This window comes from Planococcus citri, chromosome 2 (assembly GCF_950023065.1).
Source record: "Planococcus citri chromosome 2, ihPlaCitr1.1, whole genome shotgun sequence".
NCBI classification, from domain to species: domain Eukaryota; kingdom Metazoa; phylum Arthropoda; class Insecta; order Hemiptera; family Pseudococcidae; genus Planococcus; species Planococcus citri.
In genome coordinates, this window is record NC_088678.1 from 72,649,517 (window position 1) to 72,676,971 (window position 27,455).

The 27,455-nt window shown below is 33.9% G+C and overlaps 3 protein-coding genes across 6 annotated transcripts in view; 2 read left to right on the forward strand and 1 right to left on the reverse strand.

Moving 5' to 3' along the window:
* Iml1 (GATOR complex protein Iml1) overlaps nucleotides 1–3,254 on the forward strand; it is a 289,826-nt gene extending 286,572 nt beyond the window's left edge. For all 4 annotated transcript variants that reach the window (XM_065352936.1, XM_065352937.1, XM_065352938.1 and 1 more), the window contains 7 exons: nucleotides 66–177; nucleotides 245–403; nucleotides 491–651; nucleotides 744–912; nucleotides 992–1,123; nucleotides 2,595–2,803; nucleotides 2,893–3,254. In XM_065352936.1, the coding sequence (XP_065209008.1) occupies nucleotides 66–177; nucleotides 245–403; nucleotides 491–651; nucleotides 744–912; nucleotides 992–1,123; nucleotides 2,595–2,803; nucleotides 2,893–3,075 (1,125 nt within the window). In that variant the 3' untranslated portion in view covers nucleotides 3,076–3,254. The remainder of the gene's footprint in view (nucleotides 1–65; nucleotides 178–244; nucleotides 404–490; nucleotides 652–743; nucleotides 913–991; nucleotides 1,124–2,594; nucleotides 2,804–2,892) is intronic.
* A 169-nt stretch (nucleotides 3,255–3,423) lies between these two features.
* On the reverse strand, nucleotides 3,424–5,127 carry Vta1 (vesicle trafficking 1). Its single transcript, XM_065352966.1, has 4 exons — nucleotides 4,889–5,127; nucleotides 4,579–4,801; nucleotides 4,192–4,493; nucleotides 3,424–4,110 (listed from the first exon to the last, which is right to left on the reverse strand). The coding sequence occupies exons 1-4, from the start codon at nucleotides 4,992–4,994 to the stop codon at nucleotides 3,812–3,814; spliced, it is 930 nt and encodes a 309-aa protein (XP_065209038.1). The 5' UTR covers nucleotides 4,995–5,127; the 3' UTR covers nucleotides 3,424–3,811.
* A 2,437-nt stretch (nucleotides 5,128–7,564) lies between these two features.
* On the forward strand, nucleotides 7,565–26,934 carry LOC135837627 (NAD(+) hydrolase sarm1-like). The gene is made up of 7 exons (XM_065352968.1): nucleotides 7,565–7,855; nucleotides 8,338–8,842; nucleotides 20,695–21,392; nucleotides 21,982–22,109; nucleotides 22,185–22,337; nucleotides 22,423–22,505; nucleotides 25,903–26,934. Exons 1-7 carry the CDS (start codon nucleotides 7,709–7,711, stop codon nucleotides 26,094–26,096), a joined length of 1,908 nt encoding a protein of 635 aa, XP_065209040.1. The 5' UTR covers nucleotides 7,565–7,708; the 3' UTR covers nucleotides 26,097–26,934.
* The last annotated feature ends 521 nt before the right edge of the window (nucleotides 26,935–27,455 follow it).

A 27,455-nucleotide genomic window follows, 5' to 3' on the forward strand; every position in this document is an offset into this window, starting at 1 on the left:
ATCTTCTGCAGAAGTTAAAATTGAACGAATAATAATTTGGTTCTTTGGTAATGTGTTTCATTTAGAAAATGAGAGAAGATAAATTGATTTGTCACGCTTCCGGAGACTTTGATCATCCGTTCATATTTGGCTTCTACCTTTACTATATCCCTTGCAGGGACGAAAACAAGCCCAAAGGTGAGCTTTTCGTGTATTCTATAATATTTTAGAGTTACTTCAGTGTCTGATGAGTGACGAATTTCAGATTATATCGAACCTATCCGAGATTTGGTTACTTTTAAGAACGAATGGGCTGAAATCGAAACGCTTCCAATATCACCGGCAGCTCCTACAGTTCCAGCCTTTTTATTGGACGAATTACCTGATCCAAATCAAGTGATACCTACTTCGATGCTTTGGTCTGGTATGTGAATTATTTTTCTATGAAGATGAGATAATTAGTAAGTATATGAATTGAATTTAGATATTATTATATTTTTTTTCTGTACAGTTCCAGCTTACAAACAAACACACTTGGAAGTAGATATTGGCAGTAAAAGTGAAAGAATCGAATGGGGTCATGCTCGATACCATTCCGTGTATTCGGTAGATCAAGCTTTTGAGTTGGTCATCGAGTGGGTGGCTGCTTCAGGATCCATTATATCGGAGTTGGTGAGCATTATTTCGAAAGAAATCATCCATAGACTGAAAAAAAAATTGAATTGAAAATTTATTAATTTTTGTGTTTTGTTTTTTCTCTGTAGATTTACAGTTTTAACAGAAAAGCCCAAAGTAACGGATTACATTTAATTCCAGTCCCAGCGGATCCTCATGCTCTTCCATATTCGTTGAAGTCTGATCCCCTCAGAGGGCCAGTTTTTGTTCCTCTGGATATCGAATGCTTAATGGATAATAAAAGTTACCTATTTGAAGGTATAGCTAGATCGTACGTTTGATTACGAGACTTTTTTGTGGAAGTATTTTTAATTGTGTGTTTTTTTTTTGTTCGAAGAATATCCCGAGGACTCGTGGCCTCGAAGATTGCTCTTGCTCCAGGAAGAAATCGCCATCAAGTTTGGATTCATTTCGTGTAAAGGTGGCAATGAAGCTACCCATCACCATAACCAATACGTTCATTTGACTGGTACGTTTTCATTTTGGCATAAATTCTAATTACTTATTGTGCCAACAAATAGCCTTAAAAATACTGTGGTTGAATTTATTTGGCACTTTATAGTTCAATGAAGGATGATTCTATGTCAATTCGATCAAAGTGTTGACCTTACATACCTCGATTTTGCTCATTTTTCCCCACAAAGTCAGCTCCTTTAGAGGTGGGGAGACTTCATTATTTTATCAATATTTGATTTTGATTGTGTTCATTGGGGTAGTCCATAGTTTGAATTTTCCCTTGTTTGTATGCTCTCTTCGGTAGAGTTTTTGGATCGTCGGAGAAATTTTCCTAATTCCTTACTTTTTGATTTTTCCTTGGATGAAAAAAATTGGCACCGGGAGACCCAAAAGGTTAAAAAAGTTGAAAAAATTTACAAAAATTGTTATTAAAATAAACTTTTGTTTAGAAAAAAGTTTCTCTCTGTATAGTTTTAAAAAATTTAAAAAAATTGTATTTTAAAAAATTTCAAAATTTTATATTTTTGTGACAGAATTGCTCTGAATGATCCTCATTTTCAAAAAAATCTCCCCCATGGTCTTCCAAACGGGTTTGAGCTTCCAGTTTCCCATTTTTTAATTTTTCTATAGGTCCAAGAAACCCCCCTCCCCCTCCCTCACAGATGAAAAAACATCTCGAAAATGTGATGGAAAATTTTAGTCTGACTCTTTCAATTTTTGCGCCAAAATTTTTTCAAATATTAAAGGTCTTTCGAGGATCGTCCTCTTGTACCAAGCCCCCTCCTTTCTTTAGCGAAGAAAAAAAAATCTTAAAAATTTAACAAAACTTGATGACAATTTTCCAAAAAATTTCGATTTATGATTCAAAAACATTATTTTTGAGAAAAAATCGTTCTCAGTACAAAAGCCCCTCAAAATCAATCTGAGCCCTTTTACACCTATCCTCCTCATTTTTTTTGGAAAATTTATTGACCACACTGGAAGAAACGTGGCAATAATGGAAACATTGATCGTGCAATTTCTCTTGAAAATTCGCCAAAGACTCGTAGATAATTCATTTTTTCAATATTTTGACCTGAAGAGTGCTTTTGTGGGGAGAAAAGACTGAGAGGGAGGGAGATAGTGCTTCAATACAGTCAGTATATCATGTTGAATTGGATTTTTCTCAATATTATGATCCTATAATATTAATGTCATTTTACTTTTGTCTTCCTCAAAGCTATCTGCGAAATGAAATGATCCTCGTTAAAATGAGATTAGGCTAAAAAATGCTCAATATTATTAAATTTGATTTGGCAGCTGTTATTTTATTTTTATTCGCCTTTTGAGTCCTTTTCTGTAATCGTTTTACTTGCAAAATCCTGCCCTGTGGTCCTAATAGGGATGGGGGGGGGGTGAAAAGTATATTCCAGATACCTACCTATAAACATTTACCTATGCTTAACGAAGATTTTCAATATTAAAAAAGATACGATGACCAATAGGTAATGTTTTCTTGCTGATTGCGACTCCATCGAGCGAATGCTCCAGTAGTCAAGAATCGTCACCTCTGTTACACTCGAAATCAGCCTCTTTGAATATGAAAAGCTTCAAGTCCAGGCTGGCCATCGAATCTAACGAGATAGCTGTCAGTCCTCACCAAGAATACATTACCAGACACGTGACAGACCATAGCAAAAAATCTGAGAACAGGGTAAATTATAATTTTCTCTTCTTTTATTCGCTTTTCGGTAAGTCCCAACGTATCCCTGAACGCTTAAAATAATGGAAGATATCTTCTAGATCGGGTATTTGTGGTCATGGAATCATATGATTGGTCGAAGATGGAAAGGAACTAATTTAGGTACGAACGATGAAGCTTTTCAAGATAAATTACTCCATGATTTTCGACAATTTTGTTCGAACGCTGATGGTAGATTGAAAACTTTCTGGAAAAAGTGTCACGATTTGAAGACCGATACGTGATGTATGGTTTTAACCTACTTTTGGTCGGTAGGTAGTGATTTAATTTTATTATCTATTTTCTTTCGTGAATTGTGATCTTTCTTTATTCAATTATTTATTATAATGGATTTTTATTAGAATGTTGTTTTACAATTTTTTTTTTTTTTATTGTAATCTTTAGTAAATGTTTTTCTGTCAAATGTGTATTGTTTTATTGATGAATGGCTCGAGATAATTTTGTATTTTCGTGCCATTCGTCGTATTTTTTTTTTGTTTCATTTCTCCCTCTCGTTTCCTTTTCCATAAATCTGTGTAGAGAAAAGACACCGGAAACCCATTGTTTGAGAATTTTAAAGGAAAAAGAAACAATAAAAATCGTAAACTATATTTGCTGAGATAAATAGTGAATATGTACACGTAATAAATTGTAAAATAATTCCGGAAATGGACTCGTGTATTGTTTTCAAAACGTAAATCTAATTAAATGTGCTCTTAATAAGCAAAAAAATACAAATTGGACATTCTTCTCCTCGACATTGATTAAAATTAATTGTTTTAAATAAAAAAATAATTTCCAATCGTCGTTTTAGAAGCATAAGCTCTTCAATAAACCTATCATTGTTAGTACAAAAAAAAATAAAAATCGATGGGACACTTGGAAATCCTACGGTATAAAATATCTGTAAAATCTAACTGAAGTATCACAAAAATTGATTATTTGTAAAAAAAAAATAAAGTCCCTAAAGAACGAATAATATTACTCATCTTCTCCGGTCTGCAGAAGTTTCAGAGCTTTCTGTAGGTTATTTATCGCTTCTGGAATATCATCGTAGTTCAAAGCGCTGGAGGCGAATTTACAGAACTTTTGTGCTTTGGTAATTTGAGAAGAATCCAGTTTCAGACTCGAATTACTAGCTTGAGTAGTAGTTGAGATATTACTAGCACTGTTGATAGATGGTTGAGGTGATCCTGTTGAAGGTGTAGGGTGAGGATTGTAAGAGAAGTTGGTGTTTGGTAGATTTAGTTCAGATGGAACAGTGGGGAGGTCTGAAAAAGCTGTAAAAAAAGTACAATCGATGAATATGAGCGACTGAAGGTACATACGTAGAATATTTACTCAGAGATGAATCCACTCACCGGTGGTAGATGAGTTGGGTATGGAGGGAAACGAAGGCTGCTGCGACTGAGACGGAGCCGGACCAGCAGCTGGAGGTGATGCTGGTTTATCTAGGTTTAATAAATTGTTCAGCTCTTGTTCTTCGTCAGTTTCGCCTTGTGGCCCAGGGATGGGAACTTCACCGGTTTTCATACAATTGTTAATATAGGCTGCTTTCCATTTAGCGTATTTCCGGTTCTTTGTTATTTCTTCGCTGAGTTCTCCGAACGTTGTGAGAACATCCATCAGTAATCCGCTCGTGTAAAAGGATCGTACCACATTCCTGTAAAACAATAATTTAGACCAGAGTTTCGTAGAAGAAAAAAAAATTGGTTATCTGAAAATTTGAGCTATTATCGCAAACACACTTATTAAAGATACCGCCTCGGTCATTGTTATCTGCCCAAATGAACAGTTTAAGAGCGTAATTTTCTACGAAGGCTTGGGCAGCTGCTTCGCTCGTGATTAGCTCATTGTTAGCGGAGCTTCGTTTGGTTTTTTCCAACCAGTCCATCAACGGCAAAAGGAACTGCTTCGCTTCGGTCGATTTCTTATCTATGGTTAGAGCTAACTGGAGGGCGTAAATACGAGCTAGAGATGAATATATGATTAGATGAGATTTGATGAATAAAGATTATCAAAGTTGTGCATAGATAAAAGATAATATTTGTAACTTACACCAATAGCTGATGACTGGATTTCTTTCGTCATGTTCTAGGGCTACTTTTAAGTACGGTTGAACGTTACGAAGAGATTCGGGACAGGGAGGTAACTGAACAGTCATATTGGTTGTTGTATGCGAATGCTAAGAATTACTTTCAATAATTCATTAACGATCAAATGACTAATTAGTTGGCGAAAAATAATTACGATGAAGTTGAGGAAAAGTTTGTTTACTGTTCGTTTTTGTTTTGATAAGGGAAAATGGAAATCTTTCACAGACATAAAAAAATGGCAAGGTGTGGTTAGTTAGGTGTTTAGAAACTAGGTGTCTCTGTTGTCGTTTTATGAATTATTTAATTTAATTATTTTTTATTTTTATTTTTAAAAAAAGTCAATCTCAAAAGAAAAGAAATAATCAAAGCCATCAGCCATCGTCGCCATCGAACTTCAAAGGTTTTGGAATTTGGACGAATAAAATTGATTACGTTAATGTTAATTGATTGACATGAATCGTGTTCGTGACCAAACTTTACCAATTGCCAATTTGCCATTATTCAATTTTGGAATTAGATATTATTATTAATATTTGATCAAATTAAATGGTTCCTGTGAAATTGAATTATTTCAAACTTCAAAGCCCTCAAAGGTGCAAAATTGTTTGAAATAATATCATCAAAATTAAGTAAAAATTAACTAAAATATTTTAATCAATTGAAAATGACTTCGAAATCACCTAATGTATTAATTATATTGTAATAGTCTGAATATTTTTGTAATCAGTCACTAAAAAAAATTGTAGAAATAGGTAGGTACCTAGCATTTAAAAAATGGTCTATACAAGGCCTTCAGCGGCTTCAGCCTTCATCAAATATTCAAAACGTTTGAAAATAGAATTATTACAAAGTACCTAGGAAATTAAAGTACTTATTAATTACCCTGAAACATTTCAAAAATTTAAGATAATTAAAATAAAAGGACGTACTCTTTGAAATATTTTTTTTGAACTAATTTTTTAAAAAGTGAAAAACATTGAAATTTTTGTTTGAAAATATGAATTTTTTAGTTTTATATTTGCCTCTTAAATGTACAAAAAAATTAATAGGTAGCCAATTAGGAAAATTTTAAATATTTATTATGAGATTTGTAATATCGTTAAAATATCCAGTTGAACTGCTTTCGCATTGAGAATATCTACACAATAATTACGCTATACGAGTTCATTTCAAATTAATTAGAGAGGAGAAGGGTGAGTGTATATAGGTTCCTAATTCATATCAATTAGGTAGGGCTACCTCTACCTAGTGTTATCGAACTAAATATAAACATGACATCAGAACTATTATTATGAATGAAATGGTTCATGCAATCAACAATATTTTTCTAACAATTACGTAACTTTTCAACTATAACTTCTTAGGCACCTGTTCAACTTTCGATGTTTCTATCATTTGTTAAAAATAATGTTCTTTTTTTTTACTTAATCAGTTATTTTAATAAGATTGCATTGCGTGATATTGAATTTGAAGCAATGGAATTGTAATTTTGTAAACATCTTCTTATTCGCTTCTGTATGTATTTTTCGAGCAAATGAGATATTTCAAATTTTGTCTGATTTTCAACTTTTATGATTTTTTTTTAAATGTCCCCTCTTTGAAAGCTTATATCTCCCCTGCAGAGGCACCGTCGGAGATGAAAAGTTTTCCGAATAATTTTTGACTCAAAATGAAGCCAATGAAGGTTTCTGCTGAACTTGTTCAAAATCTGCCGACTTTTTTTTTCACGATCCGCCCTAGAGTTTTAAGCTGGGGATGAAAATCTCACGGTAATTCGTCTGATTTTTCAAATCAAAGTATTATTTTTTTTTCGAAAGTCAGGATCAAGATTTTACCATTTATATTTACCTTATGTTATGTTGAGCCCAGGAAGTGTACCTATTTGTAATATTTCCTTCAAAAAAAGAAATATTTCAATAAATCAAATTCGGGTCAAAAATTAAGAGGAAAAAATCAAAATTTCATCAAATTAACCTAGAAGTCTGAAATTTTGGATATACTTTATTATCGACCCGACAAATTAAATCGAATCGATTTTGAACCGTTTCGAGCAGTTCTGAAGCCTTCAGCAGATTTTTGAAAATCGAAATTTTTACAAAATTTCACTCAAAGAAGTTTCGAAGCGAAACAGCGATTTCTTGGAAATTCCTAAAACCTGCAGCTGATTTTAGAAACTTGAAATTTTTATAAAAATTCCCAAATTAAGTTAAAAAGGGGCTACAGAGCGAAAAATTTTCAATTTTTTCAAAAATTGCTTTTATTTGAGGGCTCATTTTTTCCCTCCAGGGACACTTCCTGGACAGGAATTTTTTCTGAGTGACTTTCATTGACAATATCATTAATTCTTTATCAGTTATCTCCATTTTTGGGTAAAAATTTATCAATTTTGAAAAATTCGCCGTTTAAATGATTCAAAAATGTTCTTATTTTTGAAGATTTTTTTCAAAATTGGACAATTTTGAGTTCTAAGAAGCTTGGTAGCTCCTTTAATTCGCGAGATAGGCAACTAGTCATAATAACGTTTTTTGTTCGTCTCCTCGAATACTACCTATGGTTGAATTTTGGAGGGCGATTTCCGGTACATTTTGTAAATTTGATGTTCTGCGTTTTTGTTCTGCGCAAGTAGGTAGGTATTCGTATATTGTTCGTTAGGTATCGTAGGCAAAAATGCTAAGAAGATGTAACTAATTTAGTTGGAAGTTGGAATTTCATACGAAATCTCTCAAGAAATTATTCGTGTGTTTTTTTTGATTTGGCATTATCAATAGTGTGAATATACCTAATGCAAAGAAAAATTGATTTGTGTGCTCATCTTTTCAAATTGAACAATTCATTCCGTAAAGTTTGGTCAAGATCAGAGCGACAATTTCAACGAATAACATTGGAGACTTGTCGAGTGAACTTGCAACGTAGATCTTTATTCGTTCAGGTGATTTTTTATGATTGTATTGCTGTTGTTTTTTTTTTTTTTTAAACTTCAAATTAATATTTTTTTTACATTTGTTCTAATTTTGCCCCATTTTTATCAAGTGTCTAAATTCTTAGCTCGTCGATGAAGTAGGTATACTTAGGTGAAAAAAGAATAAAAATTGGCTCAGTGAAAAGAGAACGAATTTTTGATTGATGTTCCTAACTTAATTTTTTTGGGAGATTAATAAAAGATAGGTATTTTTGGGAGGATAAAATATTATACAAATTGAAAAATTTAAGGTTGTGAAAAATATTATTCATTTTAATGATTTTCATTTATTTTTTTAAATAACAATAGGTAGGTAGCTTCAATTTTTCAAAATTGGAGCTTATTAGGTCTCATCATTTGCTCAAGATGCAATAAAGATACTGCTCAATCATTTTTTATTTTCAAATTTCATTTTTTATGTTTGAATCTAATTCATCCTTCATCTCCAACAGATGCAACAATTCAGCAACAACCCGAATCACCCCTTCAAACCCGCAATGGATTACCCGACGATCATTCTGGACAACCTGGATAGATTTATATCAAACGTCGATGATCAGCAGAACGTAGAAGAAGGTATCCAAAAATGCACGCAGTCGTTCCAAAAAATCCTACAGCTATTGAACCTATCGCAGATCGAATATGTCGAAGTGCCCAACATTTTAAACAAAATGAGCGAGATGATGACTAAAGCTCGGTCCATTCCAACCCTCGGATACGAACTTGAAACCTGTATTTGTAAAATTATGCGCGAATGTCAAGGATTGTCGTATTTGATTTCCAATTGTGATTCGAACAATGACGCCGTTATATTCTCCAGCGCCAAGTTACTGGGACAATGCTTAACACCGGAGAATCGAGCTTATGTGGTTGAGCATGGTTTGGAAAAGGTCGTTCGAGGGGTTTGCGGTACTACGAGGAATCGGTTATCGGTGGAGCAGTCGAGAGTTCGGACAGGTAACACGATATTTTAAGTTGCTAGATTTACAGAGACGAAATTATGGGATATGAGAAAGAGGGGGTGATCCATCGAAAAACCGGCTCAAAACAACCTGAGTGAAACTTTTTTCAAAATTTTAAAAATTGGTTATAAAAAAAGGAAAATTTTTTTATTTTGATGAAAATGAAGAAATTTTGAAAATATTGATCGATAACGTTTTGAAAAAATTGAAAATTGAAAATCGGTGCTTTTTTGTTGTCCTATATCCTCGAATTTTGAAACTATATTGTATCGAAAACTCACCTCGAACCCTTAAAAAAGAAGCGAAATTGCAATTGAAGTTGAAAATTTCCTTTCAAGCAACATTTTTCAAAATTGGCAGTAATTTTGAAAATTTTTCGAAATTTTTCCAAACATACCTTGTGAAAAAAATGCTCATTTTTAGCGTGGTGCAAAATTATGAAAAAATAACTAACCTAAATTTTAGCTGTTCAAGATGATTTTGTGATTTTTAGCGAATTTTTAATAATTAAAAACTCGTCATTTTTCGCGATTTTATTATGCTTTTGAAAAAAAAAGAATTTATTCCTTAAAAATGATACCTACAAATTATACCTGAAATTAATATCAACTCTCCGAATCGAATTTCACAATTTGCAGACGTTTTGGAACTTCAAGCGCAATTTTCGATTGTTTCAAAATTTTAAATGATTCCCCCCTCCTCATTTGGTCAATTTTGGCCGAATTTTATTTTCTAAATGTGCTATGAATAATGCCCAACTGCATCATCTGCCCAAATTTGGACTTTCGTTGATTTTTTCTGTTTTATAAATTGTTATTTAAAATGTGGAATCACGCAATTTTGGAACCCCTGATCTCCTTTTCGGGTTATTCATTCAATTTGAATCCATGTCTGCACTAATAATTACTTAAAATACATTTTAAACTTATTTTCGTCTAGGTATAATGTTTTTTCAATTTGGAGAAATGATACTCTCGTTTTTTTTCGTTTTTTTTTTTAAATTACCTAGAAAGTCTCACTTTTCCTACAAAGATTCCGTAAAAGTGCGAGACATATCATTGTTTTGCTTATTGTTAAAAATTCTGTTTTTTGCTAAGATTATGAAAATATCGCATTTAGCCAAAATTTAACTGAAATTCTCGCTTTTTAGCAACATTCAGAAGTTTGGTTCTGTCACAATAAATTCTGAAAAGTTCCCAAAAAGTACCTACGTCGCAAAAAAAAGTCTCGTTTTTTAACAAAAATTGCGAAAGAACGCAATTTTTTTGCTTGGAGGAAATGCTTTAAAGAATTTGAGAAGATTCCCATAAATTACCCTCGTAATACAGCAAATAACATTAATTCATACAAGTTTGAAAAATTTCGGTCGAAAACTGCAAGAAACTGAAAATTTTAAAATTGAATTGCGATATCATCCTTTTTGGTAGATTTAGATGCGAGTTAACGCTGTAAAAAAATTTTCGGTAGGGTTTCAAATCGTATAGTCCGGCATATGACAATAGGAGTAATTACACCCCCCCCCTGCCGATCCTCCGGGACAACTTACTTACAAAATGGCGACCATTTTGATTGACAGGTCAGCCGAAATCGCAGATTTTGCGTTTTAACATAGGATTTGCACGAACTTTTTCAAACTTTACAAAGGTAGATCGAAAGATCATGCAAAAATTTATCACCTGTCAAAATTTAAAGTGCTAAAGTGCGTTTTTCGATTTTTGGTGAATTTTTGAAAATCGAACTTAGGCCAAAAATGAGGGGAAAAATCAAAATTTTACCAAATTGACCAAGAAAGCTGAAATTTGGGATATACCCTATTTTCGACATGCCAAATCGATTGGAAACGGTTTCGACCTGTTTTGAGCAGTTCTGGAGCCTCCAGAAGATTTTTGAAACTTTGAATTTTCACAAAATTTCATCAAATAGAGATGGAAAGCTGAAATTTACTCTACACTCCAATTTTAACACCCATCTGACGACAACTTCAGGTGAGTTCAAGTAATTTCAGGGCCTCCAGTGACTTTTTTTGAAAATTACTGGAGCCTCCAGCAGATTTTCGAAACTTTAAATTTTCACAAAATTTCATCAAATGGAGATGGAAAGCTGAAATTTACTCTACACTCCAATTTTAACACCCTCTGAAGACGACTTCAGGTGGGTTCAAGTCATTTTAGGGCCTCCAGTGACTTTTTTGAAAATTACTGGAGCCTCCAGTAAATTTTTGAAACTTTAAATTTCCCCAAAATTTCACCAAACTAAGATGGAGAGTCAAAATTCATTCTGCAAACCAATTTCAATGCGCTACGAAGTTGACTGCTGGTAAATTTCAAGTCGTTTTGGAGCCTCCAGCAACTTTTTGAAAGGTTGTATGACGTTTTTTTGGGAAATTGAAATTTCCTAAAAGTAGCTGGAAGCTTCAAAACTATTTGAAACCACCATGTAGTCTGCGAAGTAAATTTCAGCTTGCCAACTCTATTTGATAAATTATTGTTGGGGAAATTTCAAGTTTCAAAAATCTACTGGAGGCTCCAGTAATTTTCAAAAAAGTCACTGGAGGCCCTGAAATTACTTGAACCCACCTGAAGTCGTCTTCAGAAGGGTGTTAAAATTGGAGTGTAGAGTAAATTTCAGCTTTCCATCTCTATTTGATGAAATTTTGTGAAAATTTAAAGTTTCAAAAATCTGCTGGAGGCTTCAGGAATTTTCAAAAAGTTGCTGGAGGATCCAAAACTACTTGAAATTCGCCTGCAGTACTTCGTAGCGTATTGAAATTAGTTTTTAGAATAAATTTTAGCTTTACAACTCCAATTTGATGAAAGTTTGTGGGAATTTCGAGTTTCAAAAATCTCCTGGAGGCTCCAAAACTGCTCAAAACAGGTCGAAACCGTTTCCAATCGATTTGGCATGTCGAAAGTAGGGTATATCCCAAATTTCAGCTTTCTTGGTCAATTTGGTAAAATTTTGATTTTTTCCCTCATTTTTGGCCTAAGTTCGATTTTCAAAAATTCACCAAAAATCGAAAAACGCACTTTAGCACTTTAAATTTTGACAGGTGATAAATTTTTGCATGATCTTTCGATCTACCTTTGTAAAGTTTGAAAAAGTTCGAGCAAGTCCTATGTTAAAACGCAAAATCTGCGATTTTGGCTGACCTGTCAATCAAAATGGCCGCCATTTTGTAAGTAAGGCCAACTTTTTTTTTGGCAAGTTTGCTTTGAAATGTTCCTTAGGATGTCCCCTTTAAGAAAAAAGTTGTCCCGGAGGATCGGCGGGGGGGGGGAGTGCAATTACTCCTATTGTCATATGCCGCACTAGTGGATATAATGAACAACTTGAGGCTAGTTTCAAAATCTTTGGCTAGGACCAAATTATATATTTTACCCAGCTTGCAGCTTGGTATTCTCTTTATGAAGTTAAAAATCCGACTTTTTTGTTAGTTGATTTATTTCGGTACGTTCGGGTTGTTATACCTGATTGTACCTACCCTCAGTGGATTCCAATTAATGACTATCAGATAATAATAATTATGGATGATAACGATGCTATTTTGAATATTCGTGCAGTTCCGCTTCCTCTTCGTTCGGGCTTGTTCAGGTTTCTTTTTTTAAAATTGCTATAAAATTGCATTTTCAAATACATGTACATAGAAAAATTAGTGTTCAAATTTGGAAAAAAAAACTTTACTTGTCGAAATCTTCGCTATCACTTCGGTCGGGTGTGTTTGTTTTTTGTTTTTTTTGTTTGTTTGTTTTTTCATGTTGGTTTGTTTTTTTTGTTTTTTAAAAAAAAGAAGTACTTGTTGGGGTGTGTTTGTTTAAAAAAAATATATAATATATCGTTGAACTTTTAAAGCCATCATAATGAACTTTTGATAAAAAAAACATTGTTTTTTTCACTCGTACTTCTGGAGGTAAGGATTTTTAAAAGCTTTTTTTCTTGCTTATTTCCTCGATTCTGTTTTGATTTATTGTTGCAAAAACATTATGAAATTTTTACCCCAGTAAAATGCTTGCATTATGGGTGCATTGAAACTGAGCAACATCTGGACTTGGTATTTCATTGGTTTATGCGTTGAATCTAAAAAGCAGGTTTGTTTGTTTTTTCAAAAGTAAAAATTTGTATTAAATTTAGAAAAAAACAGCAGAAAATTGATCGATCTGGTCTTCGTAAAGCCCTGGTCAGTTTGATCAAGACCAGGGAAATAAAGTTGGCACCTAAATAGTCGAATAAATAAATCATTTTCAACTTCTTTTTGCTCGTTTTTTTCTAAATTTATTTTTCGAAAAAATATGAAAAAAATGACAGAAATTGACCTGAAAATATTACATCATTTGTCAATTTCTGTCACTTTTTCGCCATATTTTTACAAAGTAAAATTAAAAAAAAAAAAAACAAAAAAACATTACATTTTTGAGATCAATTCGCAAAACCGGTTCAGGGGTACTCAAAGTTATGAAAATTGTCAATTTTTTCCCTACCTATATTTGTGCTTATTAAGTCTTCACAGAACGACAGAAGATAGATAGGGAAACGATACTCGTAAAGGACCACTCTTCAAATAGCTACTCATAAAAACCTTGTTCAGTGATTCTCATCCCTTCAGTGGTTCTTAAAGTGGAAATTTCCATAATTGATTTTTTTCAAGTCGCGCTATAAAGACAAATTACGATAATTTGGTGTGACGTATCGATTCCTACTAACCCAAAGGTGTTATGGAATCGAACATTTATCTATTTTTCAGATACGATCCCTCAGTGCTGTCTCCAACTTGCGAATTTCCCCCCAAAAAAAGTATGAAAAATTATGACAATGCGATGAAATATTTTTTGGGGGTTGGGGGAGGATGAAGTCAGTGTATATGAAAAAATAAATCAATTTTGGAACTTGGCGTCTCATGATGAGAATTTTCATCAGGTTTTCTTCTTTTTTGAGAACCTAGAGAGGTGAGGGGGGTTTTTCAGTACAACTTTATTTCAAGGTGGTGAGAGGAGGGGTGTCGACATTTTTAGATAAATTATGTTTCTTAAAACACAACGAAAATTTCTCGAGTTTTAAATACAGTCTTTCTGATCTTGAGACCGGTTGAACTTGGAGTCAATCTGTTTGCGGGATTCGGAGCTGAATAAAATTCAAGGTTAAAAATCAGAAAAGCTTAAAGTCAAACGTTCATTGTTGAAGCTCACATGCCTTGGATTTGGACGAACATTGGTGAGGATGTTTACTTCTAGTGGGAAACTATCCAGAAAAATTTCGAGCCCCCTAGCCGTTCAGGGAGCTGATCTAAAGGTCCTCAAAGTAGGGTCATTTTTGGAAAAAAAATGGTTTTTGCATTTTTTGGATAAGTAGTACAACTTGTGTAATCTCTCGATCACCTCTAACTATAACGTCGCGCCGGATTCGTGATCAGCAGATCAAAATACACCGATTACTAGATTTTAAAAATTCATATTTTTCATTCATTTTAGCAGGAGTTGGAAAAAATTCAAGTAAAACATTCAATCTGGACAGTTTGATCGAAATGGTCACGAAGAGTGTGGTAATCAGGGTATTTTGACCTGCTGAACACAAATCCAGCGTTAGATTTTTGCAACAGGAATTTTAAATTACGTAGAAGTGCAATACAGATGATAAAAAATCGTAATTGGTGAGGAGGGGGTGGGGGTTCAAAGGATCTGAATTTTGGTCAAAGTGAGAAAAAAATTCTTATGGTGGTGATTTTAATTTTCAGTTTTTTTTTTCAACTTGAAAAGTTTCATGTTTCACTGAATTTGGGGGATGAAAGTGACGAAATCACTCACAGTGGTGAGAAATTACAAAATTTCAAGTATAATAAACGATATAAGCTTGTATAAAACGAAATTATAAATTTTTTGTGATTGCATAACACCATGTTTTTACCCCTTCAATCCCTCTTATCTCAATCCATATCAACGCTAGGGCAAAAACTGACACATATTTTTGAAATCCTCATGAAATGCTCAAACTTTTTTACTATCAAGGGAACCTCTTGAGGTGTCACACTCCAATTTGAACGAGACCGTGATTTTTGGAAAGAGCATAGTCTAAAACCCCCAAAACAAAATTTTCAGCTGCATAAGTTCATTTTTCGATTTTTGGCGAATTTTTGAAAATTCAAAATTGACTGTTTTTCGCGATTTATGTGTTTTTTTTTTCAGTACGTACTTGATCAGTAAAAATGGCCAAAATGAGCCCCTAAACTAATTATAATTACCCAAATCCATATTTTTCCATTTCCAGCTATTCTGGAGCCTCCAGCGCGATTTTTCAATTTCTCCAGAATTTTGAATTTGCTCCAGAAGGCGTGAATATGAAGTTGGGCAGCTAAAAATCGAGTTGTATATTACACTCGACCTGTTTAACGAGTTTATCCACATTTGAACCGATTTTGAGAGTGACACCTCAAAAGTGGCTTTTTGACCAGCTTTTTTCAAAATTAAAAAATCAAAAGTTTCCCATTTGTGTGGAAATTTTTGAAATTCACGCGAATCGCTGTATTTTGTCCAAAACTAACCCCCCAAATCCAAATTTCACAATTTCCAGCCATTCTGGAGCCTCCAGCGCGATTTTTCAATTTCTCCAGAATTTTCAATTTGCTCCAGAAGACGTGAATTTGAAGTAGGGCAGCTAAAAATCTAGTTGAATATTATACTCGACCTGTTTAACGAGTTTATCCACATTTGAGCCGATTTTGAGAGTAACACCTCAAAAGTGGCGTTTTGACCAGCTTCTTTCAAAATTAAGAACTCCAAAAAATCAAAAGTTTCCCGTTTGTTTGGAAATTTTCGAAATTCACGCGAATTGCTGTATTTTGTCCAAAACTAACCCCCCAAATCCAAACTTCACAATTTCCAGCCATTCTGGAGCCTCCAGCGCGATTTTTCAATTTCTCCAGAATTTTGAATTTTTGCTCCAGTAGGCGTGAATATGCAGTTGGGCAGCTAAAAATCGAGTTGTGTATTATACGAGTACTCGACCTGTTTAACGAGTTTATCTATATTTGAGCCGATTTTGGGAGTGACACCTCAAGAGTGGTTTTTTGAGGTGTCACTCTCGCTCCAAAACGGCTGGAAATGGTAGAATTTGCGCTCCTGGGGTTAGTTTTGGACAAAATACAGCGATTCACCTGAATTTCAAAAATGTCTTCACAAACGATTATCTTTTGATTTTTTGGATTTTTTAATTTTGAAAAAAGCTGGTCAAAAAGCCACTTTTGAGGTGTCACTCTCAAAATCGGCTCTAATGTGGATAAACTCGTTAAACAGGTCGAGTGTAATATACAACTCGATTTTTAGCTGCCCAACTTCATATTCACGCCTTCTGGAGCAAATTCAAAATTCTGGAGAAATTGAAAAATCGCGCTGGAGGCTCCAGAATAGCTGGAAATGGTAAAATATGGATTTGGGTAATTAATATCAGTTTTGTGACTTATTTTGACCATTTTTACTAATCAAGTACGTACTTTTAAAAAAAGCACAAATTGCCAAAAACAGTCAATTTTGAATTTTCAAAAATTCGCCAAAAATCGAAAAATAAACTTGGGCAGCTAAAAATTGGGTTTTGGGGGTTTTAGACTATGCGCTTTCCAAAAATCGCGGTCCCGTTCAAATCGGAGTATGACACCTCAAGAGGTTCCCTTGTTAGTAAAAAGGTTTGAGCATTTCATGAGAATTTCGAATATGTGTCAGTTTTTGCCCTAGCATTGATAAGGATTGAGATAAGAGGGATTGAAGGGGTAAAATCATGGTGTTATGCAATTACAAAAAATTCCTAATATCGTTTTATACAAGCTTATATCGTTTATTATACTTGAAATTTTGAATGATTTCGTCACTTTCATCCCCTAAATTCAGTGAAACATGAAACTTTTCAAGTGGAAAAAAAACTGAAAATTTAGATCACCACCATAAGAATTTTTTTCTCACTTTGACCAAAATTCAAATCCTTTGAACCCCCACCCCACCTCACCAATTACGATTTTTTACCATCTGTATCGCACTTCTTCGTAATTTAAAATTCCTGTTGCAAAAATCTAACTCTGGATTTGTGTTCAGCAGGTCAAAATACCCTTTTTACCAAACTCTTCGTGACCATTTCGATCAAACTGTCCAGATTGAATGTTTTACTCGAATTTTTTCCAACGCCTGCTAAAACGAATGAAAAATATGAATTTTTAAAATCTGAGCGAAATGATCGTAAAAAGTGTACCTACTACTTGTCCAAAAAATGCAAAAGCCACGAAACTTATGTGATGTATAGGCACCCCCAAGATAAGTATTTTCCCCAAGTTTTGGACCTCAACTCTGAGTGGTTCTTGAGTAATTTCTCAAAAATCAAAAATCGTTTTTAATTTTTTTCTCAGAATTGACTCGCTTGGTTTTTTTTTAACTTGAACCCAAGTGTACCCATGCATAAGAGCTTTTCCCAAAAAAATCAACAGCCCCCTCCCACACTTTTCCCCTTTCAAAATTTCGATTCAATTTTTTGAGGTGCCCCTTACTCCTCAAGGCCTTTTGGCACACTTTTTGAAAAATATTTTTTACATGCAGTATTGATCCTAGAACAGCATATAACTTACCCAAAATTGTACCTCGGGTGCGCCATAGTCAAATTCGACCAAAACCAACACCCCCCCCCCCACCTGTAATACGGTTAATATGGTACCTACGCCACTGCTATTGAAGTAATTTCTGGAGTATTGTTTATAACGTTGTAATTTTCGAATGAAAATGATGTTTTTGAGAGTCGTTATTCAAAAATTACGATTTAGGGGTAGCGAAGCACCCTCTCCTCCAAATTTGGGCAAAACTTTCAAAAAGAAACCTGGGGCATGTGACACATCGAATTATATGTTTTTGGTAACGCTCAACACGAATATGACCTTTGATTTTTGATTAGGCCCATCCACGGCCTCCCACACCTCCCCAAATGGACGGTAAAAGTTCAAAATAGGGTTTTTATCGTGCGACACATCAAATGGCATGTTTTTGGCGATGCTGAAACCGAATATGACGTCAGATTTTTGATTGGACCCTATATCCATGGCCCCTAAAAAATGTTTTAGACAATTACCCATGGAAGGTTCTGGGAGCTATGGGTGACGTCATTCAATTTGAAAAACCAAGGCTATATTCGTGTCCAGCTATATCGAAAATATACTAGGTACATACCTATTCCATGTGTCACCCGAATGAAACCATTTTTTAGGTTACTTCGTTTGGGCAGGTGCTGGGAGGCGTGGATGGGGTCTAATCAAAAATTTGATGCCATATTCGGTTTCAGCGTCGCCAAAAACATACAATTCGATGTGTCACATGCCCCAGGTTTCTTTTTGAATGTTTTGCCCAAATTTGGGGGAGGGGGTGCTTCGCTACTCCTAAATCGGAATTTGTGAATAACGACTCTCAAAAACATAATTTTCATTTGAAAATTACAACATTATAAACAATACTCCAGAAATTACTTCAATAGCAGTGGTGTAGGTAGAGGTTATTAACCTTATTACAGGCGAGAGGGTGTTGGTTTTAGTCGAATTTGACTATGGCGCACCCGAGGTAGAATTTTGGGTAAGTTATATGTTGTTCTAGGATCAATACTGCGTCTAAGAAATATTTTTCAAGAAGTGTGTCGAAAGGCCTTGGAAGGTAAGGGGGACCTCAAAAATATGAATCGAAATTTTGGAGGGGGAAAAGTGGGGGAGGGGGTTGTTGATTTTTTTGGAAAACGCCCTTACGCATACGTACACTTTGGTTCAAGTTTGAAAAAAATCGGCCGAGTAAATCCTGAGAAAAAAATTAGATTGATCGATTTTCTGTTGTTTTCTTCTATTTTTAACTCAAATTTTCACTTTTGGGTCATTCCACGTCAATTGGACCAAGAAGTGGTAGATGGGTTCGGCGATTTTTTTGAAATTTTTCCTGTGGAAAGACCTTCCGAAGGGATGACCAATGGCGCAAATCGCAGCCCTCTAGCCTATTTTTAACGTCAGCCAGGGGGTGTCAAAGTTTTCAGTGAACCTAAAATATCATCCATTTCAGCAGTGGATTACTCGATAACTGCGATACCTACCAAAATGGAACTTTTCCCCATAGTTAGAGGTTTTGAAAAGCTTTTCGATGATATTATAAAAATCAGTGTTGCCACTTTTTCTCGTACAAAAAATTAGCTGAAAAAGTTTCAAAACGTAGTTTTCATATCGTTCCGACTCTCAAAAATTCTGAAAAAAATATATTATGGACAACTGTTCATGCTAAACAACATACCTATCAAAAAATTGGGATGGTAACTTGTCGCAAAGTCGATTTAAAAAAACTTAAAGTTTGCGAAAAAATGCGATTTTTTTATTTAAAACATGAAAAAAAGTTTTGATCGGTAAAATTGACCCATTTTACCCCTATTTTTACGTATCCGTTGAAAAAGTTGAAAAAAACACTTCACACGGTGAAATTAACTCATCACAAAAAAATCAAAATTCGAAAAAATTCAAAAAATAAACAAATTTTTATTTTTTTGCTGTTAGTGTGATTTTTATCAACTTTTTCATGAAATACGTCAGAAAGCGGTCAAAATAAGACAACTGAATAAATTTAAACTTTTTTTGATGTTTGGAATTGAAAATTGAATTTTTTCGAATTTTGATTTTTTTGTGGTGAGTTAATTTTATCGAGTGAAAGGGGTTTTTCAACTTTTTCAACAGATACGTAAAAATAGGGGTCAAATGAGTCAACTTTACCAATCAAAACTTTTTTTCATGTTTCAAGTCAAAAAATCGCATTTTTTTTCGCAAACTTTAAATTTTTTTAAATCGATTTTGCGACAAGTTACCATCCCAATTTTTTAATATGTTGTTCAGCATGAACAGTTGTCCATAATATATTTTTTTCAGAATTTTTGAGAGTCGGAACGATATGAAAACTACGTTTTGAAACTTTTTCAGCTAATTTTTTGTACGAAAAAAAGTGGCAACACTGATTTTTATGATATCATCAAAAAGCCTTTTAAAACCCCCAACTATGGGAAAAAGTTCCATTTTGGTAGGTATCGCGGTTATCGAGTAATCCACTGCTGAAATGGATGATATTTTAGGTTCACTGAAAACTTTGACACCCCCTGGCTGCCGTTAAAAATGTGCTAGAGGGCTGCGATTTGCGCCATTGGTCATCCCTTCGGAAGGTCTTTCCACTGGAAAAATTTCAAAAAAATCGCCGCACCCACCTACCACTTCTTGGTCCAATTGACGTGGAATGACCCTTTTGAAAAAACAAGGAAACGTGAAAAATAGTGCAACTAAGTATGTATTCGCTTTTGCAGTTTTTCCTCAATCAAATTTCCAAATTCTAACGAATGTTTTTCAGATTTATCGCAAAACCCAATGAAAATTTTAAAATACATTGTTGACTTCTGTGTAATATTTTCCTGATGGTATATTTACGAGAGTAAAAATATGTACCGAGTCAAATCGAATATAGTTTTACCCATTTTTGGGTTGCTCAGTTTCAATGCACCCAGATGCGAGTGAAAAAATGATTATTTACTGCCATAAAAACATCGTTTTTTACCTCTCGAGGTACCTAATTTTTCAAACATGTTTCCTTCGATTTGCTCTTTATTGCTAGGGCCAGCTTGTTTCCATATTAAAAATTTTGAGGCCAATTTTTGGTTACTTTCTAGTTACTTTTTGGTAATAACTTTTTTCGTTTTTTTTTTTTGGTTACCAAAGTTACTTTTTTTGAGAAAAATTTGAGCACAATCCCTGATTGGAGGACTGAATCCCAAAATCTGATTTATCCGATGGTCTTCGATATAAAAATTAATTAATTCGTTAATTTTCAGGTATACTCGAACATTTATTCAAACACAGCGACAGTACCTGCGAAGAGATCTTACGTTTCGGTGGCTTACAAGCTGTCATCGAAGATTGCCGGAGAAACGACGTTGAAATTTTGAGAAATTGCGCCAAAGCATTAACCAATTTCAGTTTATACGGCCGAAGCCGTGAAATTCAAAAGGCGATAATCCACCATAACGTGACACTTTGGCTGTTTTCGTTAGCTTTCAACGACGACGACATTGTGAAATACTACGCGTGCTTGGCCACTTGCATTCTTGCAGCTGACAGAAAACTTTTAGCGAACGTTTTGAGGTCCGGTACTTTGGAACTTGTCGAATTGTTCTTAATCAATCACGACCCAGCCGAATTTATCGTATCAAACCGGTCTCACATCCTCAGCCAAAGTAAAAATTGGCTATCGCGGTTAACTCCAGTGTTGAATTCAACGAGAGCAGAGGCTGTAGATTTGGCTGCGTTTCATTTCTTGCTGGAAGCCAGCATCGGCCAACTGGAAGAAAATATTGAAGTTTTTCGAGAAATAGGAGCGATGGACGTACTGAACAAAATTGGATCGGCTCCATCTTTGGGTGCGAAATTTGCTGCTCGAGTGTTGAGATTGTTTGGTGAAAAGGTACCGGCGAAGCTGTCCAAGCAAGCTCATTTGTGGTCTGTCAATGAAGTGCAGCAATGGGTATCGCATGTGAGTAAATACGTACAACAATCATTTTGAAATAATTTTACAGATTTTCATGTTCCTACCTTACCCACTCAAGACTACAAAAAATTAACCAAAAATCTTGTTTTTTTTTTTGTCAAGTTACCAAAAATTCTAGCTTCTTAACAATCAAAAAGTTACGCTTGTTATCCAAAATTTCCAGAAATAACATAAAAAAGTCTCGTTTTTTTATTTGAAAAATGCAAAAAAGTTTCGCATTTCGTAAAAAAATTACCTTACTAAGAAAAAAAAAGATTCAGTTTCTTTCAATTGGCGAGAAGTAGTTTTTTTTGCTAAAGTTGCGTATTTTTAAAAATTGTCGAATATTACCTAAGTATTTTTCGTTTTTTTTTATTTTTGGAAAAATTGCTAAAAATTGTCTTTTTTTACAAAACATTCCAAAATTCTTTAAAAATTTCCGAAAACCCAAATTTTTGATATAAAACCATTGTTTTTGCAAATTTGAAAATTATTCTATATTTTTGTCTTTCTCCCCCCCCCCCCCACCATCACAAAAAATTCAACATCCTCGGCACAAAGTACCCAATTAACCAAAAAACATGTTTGCTTTCAGATTGGATTCTCTCAATACCGGAAGAATTTCCGTGAAGTTGGTGTAGATGGGGATCTGCTTTTAAGGGAAGTAAATGAAAAAACGCTGACAGAGGATTTAAACATTAAAAACGGACTACATAGACTGCGGTGAGTTAATTTCATCGTGTATGTATGGTCATTTGTTAGATTTTTCTTAACAAGTTTTGTGTATTCTTCAAACAGGTTCCTGAGAGAATTGAAAAATCTCAAAAAATACATTGACTACGGGAGTCTGGACGAGGATGACCTCAACGGATTCCTCAGAGGCATTAACGCTGAGTATAGCGTATATACATACGCTATGCTCAGCGCAGGAGTGCGTAGGAGATTATTGATGTAAGTTAAATTAACTGAAGTTCAAACAGGAAGAGTGCATTTTGATTATGAGTTGTGATAATGTGATACATATTTTCTTTTTTAGGAACGTAACGGAAGAATTTCTTCGAACCGAATGCAAGATCGAGAATTCGATTCATGTTTCGCAAATTCTGAACGCCATCGCAGGTAATATTAAATTTTCGAAATACATACCTATCATTATTTTAATTTTATCAAGGTAAAAAAGATTATCTACATCTACGCCAATCAGTAGAATAACCAATCCTGAGCAGATCACGTGATATGTGTTCATACCTGAAGTTCACCACCAGCCAAAATTTCAGGCGATGAAGTTCAACGAATTTTTAAAAATTCAAATTTGGGCAAAAAATGTGAAAAAAGCAAAATTTTACCAAATTGGTCTAAAAAGCTAAAATTTTATTTGTAGGTACGCTATTTTCGACCTCTCGATTCGATTGGTTATGATTTTGAATCATTCTGGAAACTCTAGCAGATTTTTGGATTCTCCAGTGTTTTCGAAAACATGTTTTAAGTAGGAAGTAGGGTGAGATTGAAATTGAGCACCTATAATCTAGGATTTGCCACATTTATAACTCATTCGATTGATTTAGACTCATAATTTCTAAATATTTCTGTGCTGGTTCAGATCTAAAATTTTACAGTAGATAATCTAGAATTTTTGAAAAAAAAAAAAAAAAAAAAATGCTGGAAACTCTAAAATGATTTAAAAGCGTCACGAATCGACTCGAAAGGTTGAAGACAGGGCATCAAACTAAATTAGGTACACCTTTTTTTGTTCACGTGTTCGCAAATGATGATTTTTTTCAGTTTTTTTTTTTTTTTAAATAATTACTGGAGGTTGGACCAAGAAGTGGTAGGGGGGTTCGGCGATTTTTTTGAAATTTTGTATGCTTGTTGAGAAATAAAGGTAAATTAATACTATGTACTTTATTAGTATGAACTTTTCTTACTTTTTAAATGGTGTTTTCAATCATATTCTTGAAAAAAAAAAAAAAAATAGAAAAGTTGGAAAAATTTGCTATCCTTTTTGTGTGCCAAAGTCGGGGATTTGAAGAAGTTTGACAATTTCCAATTTAGAAATTTTTTGATCCCAGTTCACTTTTGCATTTTTTTTTTGAATTTGATCAAATTTTGGCAAGTATAGGTACTTTGAAAAAGTGTTCTCTGTAATTTTTTTTCGAATTTTAATCAAACGACAGTTTTCAAGTTTATATTGTTTTTTATGAAACGTTGAGCCTTCATTTTAAAAGTTAATAATCAAGATTTCCAAAAAATTCAATTTTTTTCAAGTCGACAAAAAGTAAATGTTTTTGAATTTTGATGAAATAAAAATTTTAACAGTGAGCAAAAGTGCAGAAATGTTTGAAATTTTGTTTTAAAATCTCGAATTCCAGAATGAAATTTTTTCAAAATCAAAAACTTTTGTCTCCGTAAAAGAATATCATCTCGTAAACTGTAGACTTGTGTTAGTTCAAAAAAAAAAAAACCATAAAATGCAAGTGTTTTTGTCCATTAATTGTTTCCTTTGTGAGTTGTGAGGCTTAAGAAATCAAGGGAGAACGAATCAAAAGAATTCACAGTGATGTGATTTCAGCCCCAATTGATGTAGTGTGCGTTTTAAATTTCTCTTTGAAAATCTGAAAAATTGTTTTTAGGGTCATTCCACGTCATTCGACCAAGAAGTGGTAGGGGGTTCGGCGATTTTTTTTGAAAATTTTTCTGTGGAAAGACCTTTTGAAGGGATGACCAATGGTGCAAATCGCAGCCCTCTAGCCCATTTTTAAAATCAGCCAGGGGGTGTCAAAGTTTTCAGTGAACCTAGAATATCATCCCTTTCAGCAGTGGATTACTCGATAACCGCGATACCTACCAAAATGGCACTTTTCCTCATAGTTAGGGGTTTTGAAAGGCTTTTTGGTGATATCATAAAAATCAGTGATGCCACTTTTATTCGTACAAAAAATTAGCTCAAAAAGTTTCGAAACGTATTTTTCATAATTATCGTTCCGACTCTCAAAAATTCTGAAGAAAATATGCTGATGACAACTTTCCATGCTGAACAACATATTAAAAAATTGGGATGGCACCATGTTGCAAAGTCGATTTTAAAAAATTTAAAATTTGCGAAAAAAATACGATTTTTTGATTTAAAACATGAAAAAAAGTTTTGATAGGTGAAGTTGGTCCATTTTACCCCTATTTTTACGTATCTGTTGAGAAAGTTGAAAAACCCTTTCCCTCGATGAAATGAACTTCTCACAAAAAAATCAAAATTCGAAAAAAATTCAATTTTCAATTTCAAACATTAGAAAAAGTTTAAAATTCAGTTGTCTTATTTTGACCACTTTCTGACGTATTTTATGAAAAAGTTGATAAAAAATTAACTCTCACAACAAAAAAATAAAAATTCATTCATTTTTTGAATTTTTTCGAATTTTGATTTTTTTGTGAGGAGTTCATTTCATCGAGTGAAAGGGGTTTTTCAACTTTCTCAACAGATACATAAAAATAGGGGTCAAATGGGTCAACTTCGCCTTTCAAAACTTTTTTTCATGTTTTAAATAAAAAAATCGTATTTTTTCGCAAACTTTATATTTTTTTTAAATCGACTTTGCAACATGGTACCATTTCAATTTTTTAATATGTTGTTCAGCATAAAAAGTTGTCCATAATATATTTTTGTTAGAATGTTTGAGAGTCGGAACGATATAAAAAATACGTTTCGAAACTTTTTGAGCTAATTTTTTGTACGAAAGAAGTGGCAACACTGATTTTTATGATACCACCAAAAAGCTTTTCAAAGCCCCTAACTATGGGAAAATGTTCCATTTTGGTAGGTGGTATCGCGGTTATCGAGTAATCCACTGCTGAAATGGATGATATTCTAGGTTCACTGAAAACATTGACACCCCCTGACTGCCTTTAAAAATGGGCTAAAGGGCTGCGATTTGCGCCATTGATCATCCCTTCGGAAGGTCTTTCCACAGGAAAAATTTCAAAAACATCGCCAAACCCCCCCCCCCCACCACTTCTTAGTCCAATTGACCCAATGACCTGGAATGACCCCTTATAGCATTCTTCAAAAACTGGAGAATCCAAAAATCTGCGGTACCTAGCCTCCAACAAAACGTTTTGAAACCATCATCAGGCTGGTATCCTAAAACCATTGCTTAAAGTTAGGCAATGGCTAAGCAATGCATGCTGCTAGCTAATTGGCTAAGCAACCAACAATCCGGTGCTTAGTTGTTGCTTAGGCGATCATTTTCGTTTTAGGATACCTGCCTCAATCTACTTGGAAGGTCGAGACCAAAGGTTCAAAAACCAAAGTTCAGCTTTTAAGGCGAATTTTGTGTAATTTTGATGTTTTGCCATTTTGGATCGAGATTTGTATTTTCAAAATATTCTCCAAAAATGAATTTCAATGGCTGAATTTTTCGCTGATGGTATATTTTCGGGTATTCTACGGATTCTCCTGTGTCCGGTTGAAAAATTTCAGTATCAGTTAGTATATTTATGTATGTATGTACTTCTCTTGTTATAGATACTCTACCAGCCAGATATGGGCAATGTAATCGTAAGTTTTCGTCAATGTCTGCGGAAGAGATATTCTCACGAATGTCTACTCTAATCGATCGGAAATTGCAGCCGATTGTCACGTCGATCAAGGCAGTAAATGATAAGCTGGATGCCATGGATAGCAGTAGTGATGATGATGATGATGATGATCTGGACTAAATGCTTATTAAAACTTCCGCTCGAACCTCCTCGCCATCATCTCACACACAAAAAATCCACAGCTATTCACCGTCGAATTTATTGGGAATGTACGTCCAGACTCATTTTCGCTGAAGAAATACTGTTCTGTTGCCTGAATGCACGAAACTGATTGAACTCATCAGCAACACCTGTATCAACGCCTGGTACCTATTTTAATATTTTGGATACCTACCTAGTTTCTTTTTTAGTACATTTTATCAGTTTTATATGACTCCAATATTTTGTATAAAGTCTTTTTTACTCTCATTTAGGATTTTTGTGTGAATGTTTTTCTTTTTAAATCTACTGTACATACTCTACTAGACTATCTTCGAGATATTTTTATCTATAATTATTCTTCCCTAATCATTTTGTTATCCTTATCCCTTATCATAACTTAATGTTTATTTATAATCACACTCTCCCCTCGGATAGATACATGATGAGATAGGTACGTTGTTGAGGTAAACACTGCTGCTCTCTTATTGGCCTTTTTTTAGTTTCCACAACCCTGGTATTTTTTTTTCGTGTCATTAATTTTTTGAATGAATTTGTTACTCATTTCATTCACTCTACTTGCATTTACAATTTCTATCCCCGGCGATTTTAAGAAATTGTTCTGAAAATTTATTGTGGTCTGTGATGTCCTTAGATTAATTTTCTTATTTAGGTGTTGTAAATAATTAAGATGTAAATATTTTTGAATATTTTTTTCCCATGTTTTACAATTTTATAATTCACTGTGTTTCAGCACAGTGCCTAGTAAATTTTTCCATAGGTACATTACAAAATGTTACGTGTGTTTGATGATGTCATATTTAATTTTTTTTCGTAGATTGAATCACGAATCACGATGATCAAATTTAAGCTATTGAAAAATTGAAAAATTTCTTCGATGCGAAGTCGATTGCAATGGGGAAAATGAAACTGGTTGACTTATTGTGTTCGAATTCATTCGAAGAAAGCTATAACAATAGAACTTCTCGACGGGACTGGTCCTGAGTTGTATGGGACCGATCATGGTCTAGATGGGAACCCTTATTTAATAAAAATTTCAGCAGGCTAAATTGAATCTTTGACTTTTAATGAAATTTTGAAAATTCAAAATTGACCATGTTCGACGACGAATGCTCTTTTGAAATAATTCATTCCTATACTTATTGTGTAAAAATTATGAAAATTAGTTCTGAAACCAATATCAACTCCCCCGAACCGAATATCACCATTTCTCGTTATTCTGAAGTCTCCCGTGCAATTTTCAATTTTTCCAGTATTTTAAAATTTCTTCACAAGGCATGGAGGGGTCGGGTCATTCCATGTCAACTCAACCAAAAAAAG